The 23,129-nt window shown below is 36.3% G+C and overlaps 1 protein-coding gene across 2 annotated transcripts in view; it reads right to left on the bottom strand.

Annotated features, from left to right (window-relative positions):
• PRSS12 (serine protease 12) overlaps positions 1 to 23,129 on the bottom strand; it is a 71,515-nt gene that overhangs the window by 23,189 nt on the left and 25,197 nt on the right. For both annotated transcript variants that reach the window (XM_089302881.1, XM_051820054.3), the window contains exons 5-9: positions 17,499 to 17,677; positions 16,367 to 16,508; positions 13,234 to 13,430; positions 8,094 to 8,235; positions 290 to 495 (exon numbers count right to left, since the gene is read on the bottom strand). In XM_089302881.1, the coding sequence (XP_089159007.1) occupies positions 290 to 495; positions 8,094 to 8,235; positions 13,234 to 13,430; positions 16,367 to 16,508; positions 17,499 to 17,677 (866 nt within the window). The remainder of the gene's footprint in view (positions 1 to 289; positions 496 to 8,093; positions 8,236 to 13,233; positions 13,431 to 16,366; positions 16,509 to 17,498; positions 17,678 to 23,129) is intronic.

Raw genomic sequence — 23,129 nt, 5'->3', positions numbered from 1 at the left:
GTGAAGCAACAAGTGGAAGAAGTTTTATCTTTCAAACGATTTTTTAAGATTTTTTTTTTAATTTAGGATGAAAATCCCAGAGATTAGAAAGTATTGTAAACCTAGTCTTACCCCTGCATCTTGCTCTCTCTTTAAGCCTCACCTACACAGGGACTGGCAAACACTTGTACAAAGAACAAGTGCTATATGCCGTCTGTTGCTTGGGACTTCTGTTATCAAAGCACAGCTGTAGTAACAAAGTGGAAGTTAGTAGTCTCTGAATCACTTAGGAACCCAGAAGATGACTTACTTTTATCACCATTACTTGATGCTTTCTTGCCAAAATAATCACAAATAACTCCGGCATCTTCACTGTGGCGGCAATTGTGTTTTCCAATATCTTGTTTGATACAGTCGGCAAGTGACCTCTCACTTCCTGTGCACTTTACATTATCCACGTGGATGGGTCCTTTTCCTTCCCCAAAATAAGCCATGGTCCTGGCCCTGGCAGGTCCCCTAGAAACACAACATTCTTAAGGATATGCAGAATCAAGCATTCATACAGATAAATCACAACATAGACTCACAACTGATTTTCTTCCTTAATTTATACATAGAAAAATTAGCATCCATATGTCCTCGAGACCATTTATTTCATAGTTGCAAAAAAAAAAAAGAAAAATTGAAATGAGAGGTAATAACTGTATCTTCTTCATTGTCACACCCCACAGCTACTTTAATGCAACTATACATTAAATTTAATTTAGCCTCTGATAAGAAAATCACATTTAATAGCATGGGAAAAAAATCAAGATGGTTTAAGACTATCTAGTTTTTTATTTTTTCTTTTTTAAAAGTATTTTATTTGAAAGTCAGAGTTACAGAGAGGCAGAGGCAGAGAGAGAGGAAGACAGAGAGAGAGAGAGAGGGGGAGAGAGAGAGAGAGGTCTTCCATCCACTGGATCACTTCCTAAATGGTCACAACAGCTGGAGCTGTGCCGACCCGAAGCCAGGAGCCAGGAGCTTCTTCCAGGTCTCCCACGTGGGTGCGGGGCTCAAGGACTTGGGCCATCTTCCACTGCTTTCCCAGCCCATAGCAGAGAGCTGGATTGGAAGTGCAGCAGCCAGGGCTTGAACCAGTGTCCATATAGGATGCCAGCACTGTAGGCGGTGGCCTTACCTGCTATGCCACAGCGCCGGCCCCAACACTATCTAGTTTAAAGAGGAAAAACAAATCACTTCAAAATTCTCTACCCTCTTCGAGAATTCTAGATGTAAATTGATATATTGCCAAGAAAATTATGAGATTAAATAATTACCTAAGGAGCTAACACCCAATTTTCTTTCTCCTTTAAAAGCAAAATGTTAACAGAGGCCAACACTGTGGCAGAGCAAGTAAAGCTGCCACCTGTGACTCCAGCTTCCCACATGTGCAAGTTTCGAGTCTCAGCTGCTACACTTTTCATCCAGCTCCCTGTTAACGGCCTGAGAAAAGCAGCAGAAGATGGCGCAAGTACTTGGGCCCTGTCACTGACATGGGAGACCAGGATGTAGCTCTGGGCTTTGGCCTGGCCCTGCACTGGCCGTTACAACCACCTGGGCAGTAAACCAGCAGATGGAAGATGTGTCTCTTTCTCTCTCTCTCTCCCCCCCTCTTTCTCTGTAACTCTTTCAAAATAAATCTTTTTTTTTAAAAAAAAGCAAAAAGTACAATTTTTAATAGAGAAAATCAGGAATCACAAATAGAAGCCAGGCTTGCTTTTGATGTATTTCATTTTATATTTAGTAAGACATTATCTTTTTTAAAATATGGAAATGCAAAAAGTTTTAATGAAATATTTTAAAAAATATTAAAATTCAATTCCTGATAAATTAATGACAGAATTATGAAAGGCAAAAGCTTTAAACTTGGAGTTATAGAAAATTATCTTTAATACCTTGCAAAGGAATAACTAATTAAATAAGACATTGAGGAGACAGAGCCAGTGTTGTGGCACAGTAGATTAAGCCACAGCCTGCAATGCCAGCATCCCATGACCATTGGTTCAAGTCCCAACTACTCCTTCTCCAATCCTGCTATCTGCTAGTATGTCTGGGAAAGCTGTGAAAGATAGTCTTGGGTCCCTACTTTGGTCCCTGCCATTCATGTAGGAGACCCACATGGAGTTCCAGTCTCCTGGCTTCAGCCTGGCCCATCCTGGTTATTGTGGTCCATGGGGAATGAGCCAGCAATGGTAGTTATATCTGCCTCTCTTTTCAAATAAATAAATCTTAAATAAAAGACCTGGAGAGCATAAACCACAAATTAAAAGACTGATAAATTCAGCAGAAATTAAGAGTTTTGCTTTACTAAAAACTATCCCAAGGAAAATGAAAAGAATAATTCAAATGTTGATTATATTTTAATATATATGTATAAATATATTTAAGGGCATATATGTTTTTTAATAGACAACAGGATAGAAAATACAAAAAGCTCCCCAAAATCGTTTAGAACATTTGAAAAACCAGCAACTCAAGAGAAAAATAGGCAAGAGAGAACCCAAGAAAGAAAAATAATTTTATAGAAAAGCATCAGTGGCAAATAACTGATGAAAACATGCTCAGTCACATTAGTAAGTGGGGATACAAAGCATTAAACACTAGCTACGCACCACTTTAGCACAAATTGAAAACTGATGATTATCAGTGTGTTGAGCACATAAATCAAGGTAGCTGTTTGGTAGGGCAACCATACATCCCTTGAAAAAGTTGAATATGCACCTGCCCTACAGGCTAGGTGCTGATTACACTCATATTCTCTCAAAAATCTCTGGCACACCAGTACTAGCAGAAGGGTATAAGGTTTATAACAGTATAGTTTTTAACAGTAAAACTAAAAGTGATATTGCCATGGTTTGAATGTCCATACCAAAACTTAAGCTGAAATTTAATCCCCATTGTTCAATATTAAGAGACAGGACTTAGACAAATATAAATGTTCCAGTTCAAAACAATAAATTAGTAAGTTAGATATTTATGTGACATAAGACTAAAGAGAAAAATAAATTTGAATGAATTACAGCAATTTGCATCAGAGATGAATCTGGGAAGCCATGTTGAGGAAAAAATCCAAGTAACTAAAGACAAACTGAAGGATAATTGCGTACTTTCAACTACAGATTTTGAAAAACAGGCAAAACTACTGTTTTAACCTGATGTAATTATGAAAATTATGAAAAACACAATGGAGTAATATAAAATTCAAGGCTCTGTTTACCTCAAGGTGATGGAATAAGGAGGGTGGGGTTGGCATAGGAAAACTTTAAAGTAATGTCCACTTCCTAAGCTGAGTAGTAGAGACAGAGCTGACTTGTACGGTCCTGAAGGCTGAGCACAGCACAGATCTAGGGATGACATTCAGGGGCCACAGCCTGCATGGCTGGACATGTGGCCAAGGAGGATATGATGCATTTATTTAATGCCATTCTTTAAAAAATACAGATACTATATATATATTCTTATTTGGATGTATACTTTTCAGTTAAAGACAAAGAAAAAAGGTAGGAAAATATTGACCTTAAAAGCTGTTTTAAAAAGCTGAGTCAAACATCATAATTAGAAAGAAGAGCTTTAAAAAGAGTCTAATTGTACTTTAGGAAATTATAAAATAAATCAACAATACCTTTTATCAGAGAAAAATGCTATACTGTTATCCTAGGGCCTCCAGGTGATCATACTTCTGCAAATAACCACTAAACAAACCATGATGTATTTGCCATCAGAATATTGTGGTAGAGCTGGGAGAGGTTTTGTTGTTAGATCAGTCATCGCTGTGCACAGAAGCAACTGATCACTGAAAGGGTTCCACATATTGGTTGAAGAGGTTTGGAACTGTCACTCTGAGAGTAAGAGGCAGTGTCAGTGGGAGACCAGACGGTGTGAATCCAACTCCACCTAGAGTAGCTATGAAATCATAGACAAGTATGCAGCCTCTCTGAACGTGTTTCCTCATCAGTAACAAGGAATTAATAGTCACTACTTCATCTGATTATTGCAAAGGTTAAATAAAATAATTCCTACCACGTAGTAAGTGCTCACTAAGCATTACCTATATAACTGGTTGCTTTAGTTATTTACTAAAATTTCAAAAAGATGAAGAAAACATAAATGCAAGCAAGCCAGAAAACAGATTAGGCCAGTATAACCCCTTTTAGAATCCTTCACTTAAAATTTCTCTTTGGCAATGCTCAGGTTTTCATTTCCACCCTAGAAAGACACATGAAAAAAAAATTTTTTTTTTGACAGGTAGAGTTAGACAGTGAGAGAGAGAGCGAGACAGAGAGAAAGGTTTTCCTTCCGTTGGTTCACCCCCCAAATGGCTGCTATAGCCACGCGCTACGCCTATCTGAAGCCAGGAGCCAGGCGCCTCCTCCTGGTCTCCCATGCAGGTGCAGGGCCCAAGCACTTGGGCCATCCTCCACTGCACTCCCGGGCCACAGCAGAGAGCTGGCCTGGAAGAGGGGCAACCGGGACAGACTCCGGCACTCCAACCGGGACTAGAACCCAGGGTGCCAGTGTCGCAGGCGGAGGATTAGCCTAGTGAGCCGCGGTGTCGGCCTACACATGAGATTTATGTATTTACTTTTTCTCACATGTTGATCACATGTTAAAGGAGCAATATGATAAAGGGAAATTCTCAGTAAAGCATTTGGAAGAATGATGATCTAGGGAATCTTGAAGTTATTTCTTTCCATACTCAGTAGCAGAAAAGCCTTAAGCTCTGTTCAAACTGTCCAATCAGACCAAGGAAACTTCAACCTATGTAAAAGCTGAAACTAATTCTCACAAAGTGGACCTCTCATTCCAACTGCTTACATTCTGAGTAAATATATGAGTAACTGTCAAAATCCTACAAGGTGTAGGGGCCTGGGATCTCTTCATGTGCTGTTCTGCCAGGTGGGGAATATCAAATATAGAAAAAGGTGCGGAGTCTGGTTCAAAATCTTTCCTAGTCTGAGTCTGAGAGCCACACATGTGTTATCCAAAGTATGGGAGCTTTAAATCAAAAGAAAGTTCTCATTAAAAACGACAAGGACAGATTTCTGTCTTTAAAACAGATTCTGACTCAACGAAGATAAAAGTAATTATCCCTTCTTTAGAGTTACCCAAGGAGCATGGGTAAATTAGCTTATTGATATAGATTAGCTGAGAAATTCTTTTGAATACAGTCCTCTTTCATAAATGAGAGTGGCCTCAGATGCTTATAGTTGGCAACATATTCATAAATAAACCCAGGAATTTCTGCTGACTGGTAATTGCTACCTTGATACAAAGTGCATATAAAAGTAAGGTTTAACCCACTATAAGTATCTATAGTCATGGAAGATCCCTTTACCCAAATAAGTGACTCCAAGGATTTTCTTAGAAGTAAAAATTTTTATGTAAAACTTATTTCATAATATTAATAAATACCCACTATATCAAATTTGCAAAATAAAAAATAAGAAAATCCTAACACACTGCATGAATTTCAGCATACTTCCTTCCTGTGTATATTTATGAGGAAAATATTAACCATGAGGATTAACCTACTGTGCTATGGCACCGCCCCTCCACATAGGTTTCAACTGTGAGTTTATTATTCATTTTTCCTTGTTTTGTTTTGATTTTATGGTTTTCTTGTGACTTCTATACATGAGTTTTCTTTTATTTTCTACCTAGCATATAGGCACAATTACTTTAAAAATTTTTTTACTTTATCTTATTACATTAAGAAACACTAGCTCGACTGTCTTTCCAGTTGATTCTCACGAGTTTTCTAGGTGGATAATTATACTACTCTTATAACAATGCTGATACTTCCTTTTCAATGCTGATACCTCAACTGTTAAAATTTAGTGAGACCTCCAGGCAATAGTAATAGCAGACATCACTCTTTTGTTCCTAACTGATGTGTATGTGTGATAGACAATTAAGGTGATTTAATATACTCTCTGCTCTAAGAGACTTGAGGAAGAAATGTTGATTTCATATAACTTTTCAGCATTATTAAGATGATCATATTTGTTTTCATTTATAGATGACTCACTGAATAATTTGCTTGTTTATTTATTTGAAAGTTAGAGCTCTGGTGGGAGTGGATAAAGGGAGAACATCAGCTGGTTCACTCTCCACATGGCTGCAATGGCCAGGACTGAGGCGGTGGAAGCCAGGAACAAGGAGCTTCTTCCAGATCTCCCACGTAGGTAGTAGGTGCCCAAACACTTGGGCATCTTCCACTGTTTTTCTCAGGCCATTAGCAGGGAGCTGGATCAGCATTGTAGGTGGCAGTTTTATCTGCTATACCACAAAGCCAACCCCCATTGAATAATATCAAATGAATGCCCCAGTTTGACCCACTTTTACATTCCAGCAATAGACTCCACTTACAGTTCTTTTAAGACACTGTTGGATTAAGTTTGCTAATGTTTTGTGTAGATATTTTTATGTAGATTCCTAAGACTGGAGTAGTTTTCTTTGTACTTGTCTAGTCTTGAAATTGAATTATATTAATCTCATAAAATTAACAGAAAGATTTATATGTTTCTTTGCTTTGCAACAATTTATATCATTCAGGAATCATCTGCATTATGAGGGTTGGCTTAAAAATCCAGCAAAAAAAAAAAATCAGTCTTTTCTGCTAGGACCATTAATCTAATTGGATTTTCTAGCTCTTATACCAATTTTGATAATTATGCTTTATTGCAAATGTACAGTTTCCCAGACAATTACACATTGCATCTATATTCCCAAATTTATTCACTAAAGATAATTCAGAGTATTCTCCAATTTTTAAACTGTTTATCTGTGTTTTATTTGTCTTTTTTCTAATATTTTCTTTGTTTCTCTTACAATTGCCAGAGATTCTCACTTATTTTATTAACCTTTTTTAAAAAATATAAATAATTGCTGATAATGTAAATGTGTAAAATGAAGAAATTTGAAATGCAGCTAGGATATGAACCAAAACAGTGCCCATATTGGATGCTGGCACGGCAGGTGGCTATTTAATCCGCTGTACCACATTGCTAGCCCACACTTTTCTTCATAACTGATAAAGAAGTATCATTGAAAGTCACTATAAATTTCACATATTTCCCACATAAAATCAACTTTTTAAAGGTTTAGTGAGGCATATTTGATATAAAAATCTTGATACATTGGACATAAGCATCTTCCTGTCATACCATCACCACAACCAAGGTACTAAACATATCCCTCACCTCTAAAAAATATCCCCCTGTTCCTCTGTAAGGTTAGTCCTCTGATGACTGGTTTTTTTCACTAGAACAATGCCCTTAAAATTCATCCACGTCATTACATATGACAGAATTTCCTGTTTTTTTTTTTTTTTAGGGCTGAATAACATTTCTCTCTCTCTTTCTCTCTCTCTGTGTGTGTATGTGTGACAGAGAAAGAGAGAGATTTTCCTTATCTATTCAGCCATATATAAGCATTTAGGTTCTTTTCGTATGTTGATTAATTTGCATAATGTGGCAAAGAATATGGGAATGTAGACATTTCTACCAAGATTAATGAAAAACCACTGTGATTTCAACTGTGGAAGCTATTCACAGGCTACAGTGTTAGAATGGCAGCTTAAACTAGTGGTTAAGATGCCTGCCTTCCATATTGGAGTACCTGGGGTTCAACTCCCAGCTGTGGCCCCTGACAGATGCTTCCTGCTAATGCAGACCATGGGAGGCAGTGGGGAGTGAACCAGCAGATGGGAGCATTGTCTCTCTGCTCTGCAAATTAATTAATTAATTAATTTTGGGGAAAAAAAAAGGCTAAAATACAGAAAAAATTACCTTTGGATGAGGAAGAAAGCATTATGAATAGTTGAAGTGATTAGACTACTTTGTTATATAAAAACTACATTTTTATGTGACAATGTGTATTTTGTGTGGAAAGGTAGAAAATTTGAATAGACTATTACTTCTTTGTAATTCTGAATCAAATAAGCTTGCTGACAGTATTTTTAACTGAATCATAGAAAATGATTTTAGGTACTTAATAACTCATTAAAAAACAAGCTTAAAAAAACAGTGATATTCAGCAAGTAACTATCCCAAAAGTTAAATATTCCTTACTTATAGCCAAGCTGTCGACAGATCACAGTTGCATCCTTATCAGTCCATCCATCATCACAAATTGTTCCCCACTGGCCATTGATAAAAACTTCCACTCGTCCTTCTTTCTTATTTTCTCCATCCACCAGTCTGATAGGAAAACCTAAATCACAATTCAAAAGGATTAGAAAAGTGAAAATAAGTGATACAGATACTAAGGCATGAGAGACTTTACAAAATTCAAATTTTATAAAATCAGTTGAGTGATCAAGAGAGAGGGAGAGAGAAAGAAAGGAGAAGAAGATAGGAGAGCTATCTATAGGAAATTATATCTACTTGTGTAACGTCTTTTGAAGTCTTGAGGTCAAAGTGCTCACCTTGCTGCAATCTGTAGCCCCAGTTATTGGAACAGTGCCTGGCTTGTAAAGAAATGGCAATCATTTTTGTTGAATGAATGAACGCATGAATGACTGAATGAATGGCACTATAAAACTGTGAACTATTTTATTACAACTAACTTCTACATAATGAAAGAACATTATCTTAGAGTTGTTTTGTTTTATAGATGTTCATTTATCCATGAACATAGCTAAAAACATATATTCCAAAGCTAGGATTTTTAGGAAGCTATAAACAGATACAACCTTGTCCTACTTGGGGAAGTTGAATGGGTTTAATGCCAGAGGAGGAGGAAAAAGTTTTTTTTCTTTTAAAGGCAGGTAATAGGAACAATTTCCATCAAAGGGTTTCTATGAACTATTGAGTACAAGGAAAAAAGTAATAAAAATTATCAAGATTTAAAGTGCAGAAGCTTTAGGTGCACTCTAAAGTGTACCTAAACTGTACAAATGAAGTGATTTGTAGAACATCACACGATCTTTATCCACATCAATAAATATGATGTTGTTTAATAGAAGGTGTTCACTGTGACTTGCATTCTGTCAGGAGGAAAAGTGTGAAGTCATTAGGATGGGACCTAATCCAAATGACTCTTGTCCTTATAAAAAGGAGAAGCTTGGACACAGAGATATACGATGTGAAGAGACATGGGGAGAAGACAGCCATCTACAAGCCAAGGAGAAAATCCCGGAGCAGCTCTATCCCACACAGCTAGTTCTCCCTGTTCTTTCTGAAGGACCCTATCCTGCCAATGCCTTGAGTTTGAATTTCTAGCCCCCAGAACTATGAGACAATAAATATCTCTAAACAAATTACCCTATCTGAGGTAATATGTTTTAGCAACGTAAGCAAATTAACACACTGGGAAGGTTTCTAGCTTTAAGGTCTCCAAGATTTACAGGTGAGGATTTAGGGAATACAATGAAGCATGGTGAGATGATCAGAACCACAACAGCGGAAGTAGGCAGCTAAAGAACAAACTGTATGTCTCTAGACCAACCTATGAAATTACTAAATTGACTCTTGTTGACTAAAAGGAAATACTGCTTGCAGAATGGACACTTCTGCTCTTATTCCTCTGACCCAGTTGTAATTATCCACCCTTCTTTGCTGCTCCTCAGGTTGCTAGTCCCTTAGTTTACATCTGTGACCATGTTCATTCATGGGTTAAGGCACATGAGGGGACTTCAAAAAGTTCATGAAAAAAATGAAATGAAAAGCTAATTTTGCTGCAAAAGAATTTTTAAATCCATGCATAGTTTCTTTCTTTTTTTTTTTTTTTTTTTTTTTTTGACAGGCAGAGTTAGACAGTGAGAGAGAGAGACAGAGAGAAAGGTCTTCCTTTTCCATTGGTTCAACCCCAAATGGCCGCTACAGCTCGCGCATTGCGGACGGCACGCTGCACCGATCCGAAGCCAGCAGCCAGGTGCTTCCTCCTGGTCTCCCATGCGGGTGCAGGGCCCAAGCACTTGGGCCATCCTCCATTGCCTTCCTGGGTCACAGCAGAGAGCTGGACTGGACGAGGAGCAACCGGGATAGAACCGGTACCCCAACCGGGACTAGAATCTGGGGTGCCAATGCCTCAGGCAGAGGATTAGCCTAGTGAGCCGTGGCGCCAGCCATAGTTCTTTCATAATATGAATTATCCATGAAGTTTTGTAGACTATTCACATAATAGAATTATATAGTAAAGTCAAAATTAACAAATACTTATTGAGCTACACACTACCAACTAATGTTCTTAAAAAAAAAAAACTTGAAATTTTAACTATGTCATAAAGCACACAAAATTTGAAACTTTTTGTTTCTTAATAATGTATCTGAAATTCTAGGGTTCTTTGCAAGAGAAGTAAGAGGAAAAGGTGAAGTAAGTGCTCCTCAAAGGCTAACTTCAAACTGATGACATCCTTTTCCTAATTTTTAGATCTTTGATGTGAAGAAAACATTTGCACACTGAATAAGATCTCCATGTTCCATGCCAGTCTTTTATAAGCAAAAGTAAAAATCTTGCAGTATTTTTAAAGTTCAAATTTCATGCTTTGTAAAAGTACTGCTTATGGTGCTTCTGAACTTAATATAACCCAATCATTTTTACAAAGTCATTGAATTTTCAATTCTTGAGGGGAAATTGGATAACAGACATTCTATCCATACTATCTTGTTACTTAAGTTCTTTTTGTTAGGGTGGTAATAATAATACTCAGTGTGTTTCATTTGTAAAATCTTAAATAAATACAAAATGTTTGGAAAAACTAAACAATTCTACGGGTATAAAGTATCTTTAATTACACATCTCATAACGATTTCTGGTAGTTTACTCTTTCCTGTAACAAAGATATATTATTTAAAAAAATACTTTCTCTTAGACAAAAATCTAGTGCAAATACAAACGAAGTCTAAGTTTATATGGTAAAAGCGTGTGAGAGACAACTTTGCTATGAAGGAAAATTCTGCTAAGACTTAGTACAAACTTTAGAATTAATATAAAATTAAGGTGAAAATAAAGTATTTGCCATCCCAGAATTTTCCTCCAATTCTCACGGGTATTACCTGCATTCTTATGAAGTTAAGTTTTACTAACTTAGAATACTGATTTTGAGCATTTTACCTACCACACACCCAAATACATGAAGTGTCTACTGAACTATAACTAGTTTGAGGAGAGTTTTGCTCACAGAAGTTACCCTTTAAGTAACTGAAAATAATAGGAGTCACTGTGCACTTGCTCCCCATGTAGGATCTCTGTCCTTAATGTGTTGTACTATGTGAATTAATGGTAAAACCAGCATTCAAACAGTACTTTATACTTTGTATGTCTGTGTGGGTGCAGTCTGTTGAAATCTTTATTTAGTATATACAAGTTGATCTTCTGTATATAATTAAAAAGGAATCTTAATGAAGAATGGGATGGGAGAGGGAGTAGGAGATGGGATGGTTTGTGGGTGGGAGGGTGGTTATAGGGGAAAAAACCACTATAATCCAAAAGTTGTACTTTCAAAATTTATATTTATTAAAAAAATTTTAAAAAAATAATAGTTCAACAGCTTATTATTACAGTGCTAAAGAAGATAAACATCCTCATGTTAAGTGCTGTTGTTTGTATCATTTTTCCATTATCCATTTCTTTAACCTTCTCTTTTAAATATGCAGTATTTTTAATAAATTGGAAAGCAATGGTATATTTGAATAAATAAATAGTACCTGATTCTATCCCAAAAAAATATTTGGTTCAGATATAATGTTTTTCAAATGACTTTAGTTAATAAACACACTCCTGAGATTAGAACCAAGAAATTCATAATAAAGATGATCACATATTTTATTAATTATTATCATCCACAGCTTTTAAAATTTTTTAAAAAAATATTTAAAACTCTATAATTAAAAAGATTTTCTGGTAAACTGAAATGGTTAGCTGTCCTACCCTATAAAGTATTTAACAATCCAGGCCTTAAGAGAACTGAGATCACATAGTCAGTATTTTGTCTCTGGCACTCCTGATGGGGCATGACTGATTAGATAACCCCATGATCTAAACACCTGCTATCTGGGGCTGGGAGAACCCACTTTTTAGCAAATAGGGTCCTATCTACCAATTACATGCAATCATTCATCACACAAACCTGGGAGGCCATAAATCTTCCATAAGAAGGCAGTAGGAGAAAACAAGAACTAATGGAAAGAAAATTGGAAGTAGGTCCCAGAGTATAGGAATGGAGTAAAGAGATGCATTTCTCCTTGGTATAATGCAGTGAGTTACCATGATATCACGGTGTAGCATAAAAAAAGAGTATTTTACAAATAAAGTGTGCAAAATGGTTAATATTGCAGAATTCAACAAGTTTTATTATTTTGTAATAGGAAGATTTCAGCTTCACAGTCTTAAAACAGGATGATAAAACGGGTAGATTCAATCCTGAGGTTAAAAGTGAAGGTCATCTATCTATTTACACACACACACATACACAAACATATGTACTCTAGGTAAACAATAGAGCTCTGATAGTGTTCTGGCCAATCTTTTGAATAATTCCCCTTAATATACTTCATTCATATTTATCCTGCCTTCCTCCCCGTCAGACCTTAAGAATCTGGTAAGAATGGTTAGCCATAAACAGTTCAAGACTGTTAGAGGAGCTGGTTCCCTTTAATCAAACTACAAATCTGAAGAAATTTATAAAAAGAGAGTAGCAATGGTCCCCGATGGGTCTCTAGGATAATGGCATATCTTAGAAAGATGGGTAAGCTATTAGCTCCAATTGATCCATTTAGAAGCCTATTGAGAACCCTGGAAGAGCAAGGAATGGGTGGCTGGTGACCAGTGATTGACAAGGCCTCAGGAGCAGAGAAGAAATGAATCATGAGACAAGGGGAGGAGTGGAATATTCCTTTTCTTTTTCTTTCTTAAAAATCTGTCCCAAATAGCTCATTTGTACTCAAGTTAAATGATCAGAATAGGTGAATAAGGAGTAGAGAAACAGATTACACAGCTTCTTTCTTCTTTCAGATCACACGATTATAAATATTTTTAGTGGGAAAGTTAGGTTTCTAAGTAAAGAAAAACAATTTCAGGGCTGGAAATTTCATAATGCTGATAGAAAGATTCAAAGGAATATTTTTCTCTGCATAGGAATGACTGAAACTTAGAAAAATATGGGAAATTAAAAATCCAAAGAGGAGAAACACTTTACACTTGGGGCCAGTGGCTTAAAGTACAATGGCTACTGAGTTATAAATGTCTAGAGTTGTGGTCGGTTCTCACCCAGAGACAGTCTGTGTCCGTCACTGCCAGGGTAGCAGGCGACAGCCACATCTTCCCGGTGGCTGCAGTCATGCCTTCCCCACTGTCTCCTAGAACACTGAAGGAAACTGGTTTCCTTTCCTGAGCAGCTGACATCATCCAACCAAATGGGCCCTGCACTTTCTTCAAAATGGTTTGCAGAAGCCTGTTTGCCATACCTGTGATAATAAAATAAACCATGTTACAATGAACCACAAAACATAAACAACCTAATTGCTGTGACTTCAGAGAGTATTTCTTTGATCTTTCTCCTACCTTGAGGACACAGCTGTGTTTGCCGAAGTCACAGGATTCGAACATCTGAACAACTTTTGGTTGTTTCAATGAGTAACTATTGAGTAATAATCCTATTTTCAGATTCATTCTTGTTTTTTGGTGTTCAATTTAAACTACCAAACAGAGAGACTGCAAAGGGATATATCTCAAATTCCTGACAACAGGATTAATACTGTGAACCACACAGCGAGAGCACGTTCGTCATTTGGTTTTCTGATGAACACTGGGAGCCCTCTGACTCCCTCAGCTTCTCTAGGCCTCTCTGGTATCTTCTTCAAACAGAGTGTGTGCTAGTTTAGTAATTTCCCCACACACACTAACAAACCCTTCATGAAGTTTGGATTTCAGCCCATCAACATCATATAATAGCATTCAGTTTTTTGTAGGAATAGATAAACTGAATATTTCATTTTTTAAAACTTTGTAAAAATTTTATAAATTTATATAAAATATAAATTATTTAATATTCCAGTTGACTTTATCATTTCTATTATCTGTATTATAATAAATGTATGTTGTAAAACTAGAAAAAATTATAAAATTTAAAAATTGGTAATTTTTTCTTAACTTTCATCCTATCGATATTTCTTTTGTTACATAAAATCCAAATCTCCAGGAATTACTGAGCTTAAATAACCTTAATGTGTCTTCCATTTTTAAGAGTGTATGAAATTCAGCTGTTACTCATAAATTTTATGTCAGTATTTTCCTTAACTGGATGCTTTTATTATTGCTATACTAAGAATATAGACATTTCTGAAATGAATTTTCCTAATTGTTTTCCAGGGCAATTATATTAAATGTATTCAACTTGACAAACATTTGATAAATTAAAACAATGCAACTTTTAGTTATTCTTTCAATCAATAATTAACTGGCTGTTAATCATTAAAAATTAGACTTTTTCCTGTGATTTTGCTAACTAATCCATACTTAGCTAGAAAAGTAAGTAACCTAAATTCCAAACCTCTATCACTTCCAGCTTATATCAATTTTCCTGCAAATGTATCAATCTGATAATCATCTGTCCATATTAGCTATATAATATATAAAGGGAAGTCATTTTACTCCTGGATTATACAAGGAAACACACACACCTGACCCTCTTTATTATTCCTTAAGAATATCCTTTCAAGAATTCCTCTGTAAATTAAATGCAGCACAAGCTTATACAATCTTCAACACAATTATTTAGAACACCTAATAGTATACTGAAAGTTTGATATTCAGTAACTCTAGATATTCTGTGAATGCAAGAAAAATTATGACTGAAAACTGTATTTGTGAAAACAATAAATTAAATATGAAGAATCAGTGTCAATTGTTTTCATTAATAGAAAACCATGTGAAAATAAAGGGTAAAAGGATTTATTGGTCTCTCTAATTTGAGAAAACTGTATACTTATCAGTCTACAGATTAACTTAAAGTGACATTCATAAAGTAATTCTTATTAATTAAAGTCAATAATTATTTAGCTGTTTGTTATGTCATACCTCTTGATTCATTAATATATTTATATATTTAATTAATATATTAATTATTCATTAATTATAAAATTCAAAGTATGAGGCAATCATGTACATTGACATCTTCTTAATAAAATTATAACAGGAAAAAATTCAACTTCAATATTAAATATAGTATCAACATTTGATGGATGTTTTGTTATTAAAAGTATTAAAAGTGTGGATACTTAAATTACATGTCCACTACTCGAGCTGATATAAAGTTATAAACAGATACTGTAAATGATAGTGTAAACATGGGAAAATTTTAAGTAGTTTTCTACTTTGTTTCTTCTCTGAACTTTATGTGTGATATTGCTTTTTTATAAATTTTAACATATATGTTAAATATGACTTTGCTTAGCTTGAATGAGGGAATATATTTAAGGTTTCATGAATGTTTACAATCAGTTGTATCTGAAGCTGAAATGAGAAAATTACTTCAAGCATGACACAGAAATATGGCATAAAAGAATGGGTATTCATGGGCTTCATTCAAATATTTAGCTCAAAGGCATCATTTGCAGTTACTTCAACCAACTTAAGTTCTTACTCTGAATGTATGATGTATGTGACAAGCAATATATTGCTCCAAGTGTGATACTCAGCTTTTAAGTGAGTGAGGTCAAAGGCGAGTTTTAAAGGTCATCTCATTACAAGAGGGCCATTTTTCTCAAATAAAAGTGATAATTATCATCACATTCTAAAAACAAGAATAATATACTACCAAATTGTTTGACGCTGAACTTCTCTACAATTTTAGATACAATGATGTCAAAACTAACCGCATCCAATAGCGATGATGCATCAGAATAAAATCAAGCATTCAAAGTCTTGAAAAGACACAAAAGGACCTAGGAGTCTCACTGGCTTCAACCAATTATTCAAGAAGGGTGGTGGCAGGAAAGTTCAACAAGACAAAAAACAAGAGATAGTTATTCATTATCACAGAAAATGTCATTTTTAAACTGTTCTTCCATAGGTAGGTAAATAGATTATAGACAACATATAGGTTTAATATTATAGAAAGTATAAGTAATGATCACAGAATAAAACATTTAAAGATATAATGTGGCACCTTTACTTAGTGGAGGTTTAGCCTTATGATTATAAAATTAACTGAAAGTATGTCAATGAAAAATTAAAAATAATAAGAAAGGAAGGAGGAAGGAGGATGGGAGCATAGGTGGGAAGTATCACAATGTTCTTAAATTTGTATATATAAAATACATGAAATTTGTTCAACTTATATAAATAAAAATTATTTAAAAAATTATGTGGCATTTATCTGCCTCATATCAATGGGTCTTACTTAAATCCCAGTTGTCGGCAAACCACGTATGTATTCAGCTCAGTCCAGCCATCATCACATACAGTCCCCCACTGTGCCCTGTAATACACTTCCAAACGGCCCTCATGGCTACTTTTCCCGCCTGCAAGTCTTATGACCCCATCTGTAATAAGAAGGAGATGCAGAGACTAAGCAGATTCACTCCCAAGAAAGGCAAAACAACATTTTCATTTCATCACAAATATCATATATACTCAGGCTTCCCTCTAGGCATTCCATTCAACTCGCATTACAGGAGTGCTCAATGAACTGACATCACTACATTGTATGCAATAATATGTATCTGTCCTAATAAAATATTCTTTTCTTTTTATTTGTACTCCTATTACTTGGGTAGAAAAAATATATTCTGATATAATTACAAATATAAGCATGTTACTCTGCTGGTAAAAGCAGCAGCCCATACAGAAGTATGTCAATACAAATTTAGTATTTCATGGGTCCTAAGAAGTTATTCTTTTGATTTTTGTTAAAGAAAAATTTAAACAGAAATTTTTTTCTATGTTCTTTTTAGCATAGGAACAATGGATTTGGGATGCCCATCTACTTCCTTCTACCTCCAAACAATTAAGTAAATGTACACTCAGACATGCCCTTCTTATAACACATGACATCTTGACAAGTATGCAGCAATATGGAATACTATGGAAATTGAGCATAACAAAGGTAACTTTGTTTCTTTAATAGTGTTCTTTAATTAACAATTGCATCAATACCGTTTTACCAGGTAGGAATAAATTCTGACACTCAAGCCTGTTGAATGTATGAATGGATTAAAGACATAATTATAAAACCCAATATCTGAAATTTACTATTGCATGTAGATTTTGATTATTAGGTACTATATACATCAATGGCATATTTTCTGATTTATACTTACAGAATTTTATAGTTTGAAATTTAAAAACTTAGAAATATCTATAAATAAGCAGATAACATTTTAGTAACTGTGTTAGATTGTTTTAGTTTTATTTGGAGGACTTAGTTGTATGGTCATTGGGTAATATTGTCCAAATTGAGGACATAGAAATATGTGGTAAGTACAAATGATGCTTGGACAGGTATTACTATATTAATGAGATAAAATCCTTACCTGTCAAAGGGGTACAGGACACTCCAGCATCTTCTTTATGGCCACAGTTATGTTCTCCCCAGGAACTCTTTGGACATTGCTCAATTGAAAGCTCATTCCCAGTGCAACGTACTTCATCCAACATTATTGGGCCAGATCCTTCCCCAAAATATGCCTGATTCCATGCTTTAGCGATGCCACTGAAAACATAAGAATGTAAGAATTCTGGATCAGACAGCAGAAGTTGGTTGGACTTACTCAATTTGCCCTGGTCAAAGCATACTTTTTAATCTCCATTTAACAGTTTACTCCCCAGATCAACAGGACTTTCTTTTTTTATTTTTTAAACTTTTATTTAATAAATATAAATTTCCAAAGTACAGCTTTTGGAACACTGTGGCTCTTTCCCCTCCATAACTTCCCTCCAACCACAACCCTCCCCTCTCCCACTCCCTCTCCCATTCCATTCACCTCAAGATTCATTTTCAATTATCTTTATATACAGAAGATCAATTTAGTATAATTAAGTAAAGATTTCAACAGTTTGCACCCACACAGAAACACAAAGTATAAAGTACTGTCTGAGTACTAGTTATAGCATTAATTCACATTGGACAACACATTAAGGACAGAGATCCTACAGGGGGAGTAAGTACACAGTGACTCCTGTTGTTGACTTAACAATTGACACTCTTGTTTATGGCATCAGTAATCACCCTAGGCTCTTGTCATGAGTTGCCAAGGCTATGGAGGCCTTTTGAGTTCACCAACTCCGATCTCATTTAGACAAGGTCATAGTCAAAGTGGAAGTTCTCTCCTCCCTTCAGAGAAAGGTACCTCCTTCTTTGATGGCCCTTCTTTCCACTGGAATCTCACTCACAGAGATCTTTCATTTACTCTCATGGGCTCTTCAGCCAGATCCAAATGCCTTAAGGGCTGATTCTGAGGCCAGAGTGCTGTTTAGGACATCTGCCATTCTGTGAGTCTGCTGTGTATCCTGCTTTCCATGTTGGATCATTTTTTCCTTTTTAATTATATCAGTATTAGCAGACACTAGTCTTGTTTATGTGATCCCTTTGACTCTTAGTCCTATCATTATGATTAACTTTGAACTGAAACTGATCACTTTGACTAGTGAGATGGCATTGGTACATGCCACCTTGACAGGACTGAATTGGAATCTCCTGGCACGTTTCTAACTCTACCATTTGGGGCAACTCTGGTTGAGCATGTGTCGAACTGTACATCTCCTTTCTCTCTTATTCCCACTCTTATAGTTAACAGGGATCACGTTTCAGTTAAATTTAAACACCTAAGAATAACTGTGTGTTAATTAAAGAGTTCAACCAATAGTATTAAGTGAACAAAAAAAAATACTACAAGGGATAAAGTATTAAGTTGTTCATCAACAGTCAGGACAAGGGGCTGATGAAGTCACTGTTTCTCATTTCACTTCAACAGGCTTTCTTTTTGGTGCTCGGTTAGTTATCACCGATCAGGGAGAACACATGATATTTGTCCCTTTGGGACTGGCTTATTTCACTCAGCATGATGTTTTCCAGATTCCTCCATTTTGTTGCAAATGACCGGATTTCATTTTTTTTTTTACTGCTGTATAGTATTCTATAGAGTACATATCCAGCGTCATGGCTCACTTGCTAATTCTCCGCCTGTGGCACTGGCACCCCATATTCCAGTCCCCCTTGGGGCGCCGGATTCTATCCCAGTTGCTCCTCTTCCAGTCCAGCTCTCTGCTGTGGCCCGGGAAGGCAGTGGAGGATGGCCCAAGTGCTTAGGCCCTGCACCTGCATGGGAGACCAGGAAGAAGCACCTGGCTCCTGCTTCAGATTGGCACAGTGTGCCAGCAGTAGCAGCCACTTGAGGGGTGAACCAATGGAAGGAAGACCTTTCTCTCTGTCTCTCTCTCTGTCTCTCTAACTCTGCCTGTCAAAAAAAAAAAAAAAAAACACCTGACTTTCCATATTTGCTTTGTCTGTTACCATTCTTCATATCTCCTGCCACTGCACATGTTTCAAAGACTGCTATGTATTTTCCATTACTGACCCTCCTTTCCTTCATTAGTACTGGAGCTCATATTTCTAGGAGAGCAAAAGTATTCCAATTACAGACCATATTTGCCATCTTCCCCTGCTTCTATATTACTAAAGTAGTTAATTAATTAGGTAGTTTGTTTTTGATAAAATAGACATAAGAGTAACATTTTAACTATTTTTAAGTGCATACTACATTAAGTACATTCACACTGTTATAAAACTATCACCACCATCCATCACCAAAACTTTTTCATCATCCCAAAATGAAACTCTGGCCACTTTAAATGACTAAGTTATCACCAGTGATATTTAGGTAGAAGCATCATGTATAACTTCTAGAAAGTGCCCTTGTTCCATTCCCTCCTATCTGTTGTCTGCAAGGCAGAGGTGGTAACTGGAGCCTAAGAAACTATCTTGGGTCAGAAGATGCCATATTAAGAATGACAGAACTGGGGACACTGTGGCATAGCAGGTTAAGCATCCCCCTACAGCATCCTGGCTACTCTACTGCCAATCTGGCTCCCTGCTAATGCACCTGGGAAGGCAGTAGAAGATGTCCCAAGTGCTTGGGCCCCTACAGTTGCACGGGAAACCCAGAAGAAGCTCCTAGCTCCTGGCTTCAGATCTGCCCAGCTCCATCCGTTGCCACTGTTTGTGGAGCAAACCAGCGGATGGAAGACCTCTCTGTCTCTCCTTCTCTCTCTCTATGTAACTCTACCTCTCAAATAAATAAATAAAATATTTAAAAATAAATAAATAAAATTTGATATGGAACCCTCCCATTACTGCAAATATATACAAAAAAGAAACATAATAATAATTTTTAAAAAATGACAGAACTACAAACAAGAAATAGACGAGAGTCCTGATGATGTTGAAACATCATGGTGGCCTTGAGTTGGATATCTTTTTTATTAAGAAACAAACACAAGTTTCAATTTGTTTAAGCTGATGGTATAGTGGAAAAATATAGTTTCCCAAGGGAATATACGATAAAGTATTACTATAACACTCACAATAAAGTAAACAAGAAAAATTTTTAACATTCAGAAAATTAAATTCAAGAGTCATATAAAAGTTACAAGTAATCCCAGAATTTGAGGGGTAAGGTAGTTGGGTAATTGAAATCTGTTGTTTGAAATATGTTCATATATCCAGTATTATCAGTTCAAAGAAGGAAACTTCTCAGAGTTGTGTGCCTGAGGCCTCTTCTCACTTTTACAAGAGGACCTAGGAAGGGAGAGAAGTCCTTGCTTATAACTCTAGAGCTAATGTCAGCCACTATAACCCATGGGCCAAATCCATGGGCCACCACCTGTTTTAAAATGGCTTGTGAGTTTAGAATGATTTTTTACATTTTGTAAATTGTTGAGAAAAAAATAAAACACAAACATAATTTGGAACAAGTGAAAATCAAATTCGGTTCAAATTTCACTGTCCAGAAATAAAGTTTTATTTACACTAATTCTCAAATTATTGTCTGTGGCTGCTTTTATGCCGAAGTGGCAGAGTAAAGTAGCTGAAGAGTCTAAAATATTTACTTCCTGGTCCTTTACAGAATAAGTTTGCACACCCCTGCTCCAGAGGAAAGATATTAATGAAAGCAAATATAGAAACTTAGTGAACACTGAGAGTCAGAGAACAAAACAGAACTAGAGAAGAGATGACTAGTGAACATCCTAGGGAATCCAGAAAGGAAAGCTGTAGAGAAAGGCAGATTAAAAGCCTCCCTGGATCTCTGCTCTGAGATGAGCGACAGAAAAAAGAAAACTAAGCAAAAAAGAGAAATATCTATTAAGGAAAATTTCAATGAGTACAATTGGAAACCTGGGACCAATGTGAGAGAACCAACAACAGAAACAAAAATGAAATCCAGATGATCTAAAGAACTAAATATCACACCCCCACCCCCACCCCCCACTCCCACACAGAGGAAGAAGAGGAGCAGGAAGGAAAGAACACTGAAAACTCACCAAACTAAAATAATAGGAACATATTCTTTTAATCTTGGATGCAAGAGAGGATTTCCTGAGCAAGTGAGAAAACTCAGATGTCAGAAAAGAAAAGTTTAATTCAACTACATACAATTGTAAACCACTGTTTGGGAAACTACACCATAAGCAGAGACAAAACACAAACTGAAGGTCTGGAAGAAATATTTGCAATATGTAACAGCAATAACCAAAGAATTTGCTGGAGATTAATAACAAGGTATCAATATAATGGTTTTTTTTTTTGGCAGGCAGAGTTAGACAGTGAGAGAGAGAGACAGAGAGAAAGGTCTTCCTTTTGTTGGTTCACCACCCCTCAAATGGCCGCTACGGCCGGCACTGCACTGATCCAAAGCCAGGACCCAGGTGCTTCCTCCTGGTCTCCCATGCGGGTGCAGGGTCCAAACACTTGGGCCATCCTCCACTGCCTTCCCGGGCCACAGCAGAGAGCTGGACTGGAAGAGGAGCAACCGGGACAGAATCCGGTGCCCCAACAGGGACTAGAACCCGGTGTGCCGGCACCGCAGGCGGAGGATTAGCCTAGTGAGCCGTGGAGCTGGCCTCATTATTTTGTTTTAATGGAAGACAAAACAGCCAATTTCAAAAAAAAAAAAAAATGCAATAGAGAGTATTAGGCTATTCATACAAGTAATATACATAACCAATGACCATGTATGTTTGATCTCCCTAGTGATCCAATTAAAATAATAATAAAGTATTCCGACACATCATACTTTTTGGAGATTTAAAAATTTCTATCACTTTCAATATTATACAGGCTAAAACCTAACAAAGGCTTTTATTCCCAAGCAAAAATAACAAGCAGACCCTAAAAGCATCCATTGGCCGGGAGCAATTACAGATAGGGTGGGGCAGAGTAAATGAAATGCACTGTGCTTCAAACATGCTCATGCTTATGTCATACAAGTCTTAAGAATAAGTAAAAATCTTTGTTAAATGCCTCAGAATTGTGTCCCTTCCTTGATGGAGAACAGGACGGGAGAGGGGCAGCCCTGATCAGTGACTGGGGGATGGTAATCTATGTTAAAATCCATTCTTAAAACATGACTTGAGTATTTTATTTTCTTTCTTACACATTTCTGTATTTTCTAGTGTTTATAGATATATTTTATTGACTATAAAGGTATTTAATTAAAATAAGCTAATCAGAAAAAAAGCCAATAGAGTAAACTTGGGAACAATAACATTAACTAGACAACTATGCTGTACTACAAACTAGGTTTTCTAGCAAAAATTTGAGTTTATAAAGGTTAAGAAAATAATATTTATACTTGCACACATTCCTTCAGCAGTCGCTAGTCTTTCCTGGTGCCCTGAACTATGCTGGCTTTTGGAATACCAAAGAAACTGATGACTGATTTTACAGTACTGGGGAAAGCAACAGAACACTTGTGAGCAGTTAAGTAAGTGCTCAGCAAATTCAATAAAGCTGTGTGTTTTCTGTCTTTCTTCTATGGAAATTATTTCTACCCCTGCCAGTTCATCTATGATAAAAGTCTCAGGGTTGCCTACTTTCTTACCCTCTGACCCCAAAATCCATTTGTGCAGCAGGGGTGCATTGATGTAATACATTGAGTTACTATTTT

This window comes from Oryctolagus cuniculus, chromosome 8 (assembly GCF_051225735.1).
Source record: "Oryctolagus cuniculus isolate XC-2025 breed Fujian yellow rabbit chromosome 8, ASM5122573v1, whole genome shotgun sequence".
NCBI lineage: Eukaryota > Metazoa > Chordata > Mammalia > Lagomorpha > Leporidae > Oryctolagus > Oryctolagus cuniculus.
The sequence above is the reverse complement of the archived record's forward strand: the minus strand, read 5'-3'. Positions and strand labels throughout refer to the sequence as shown.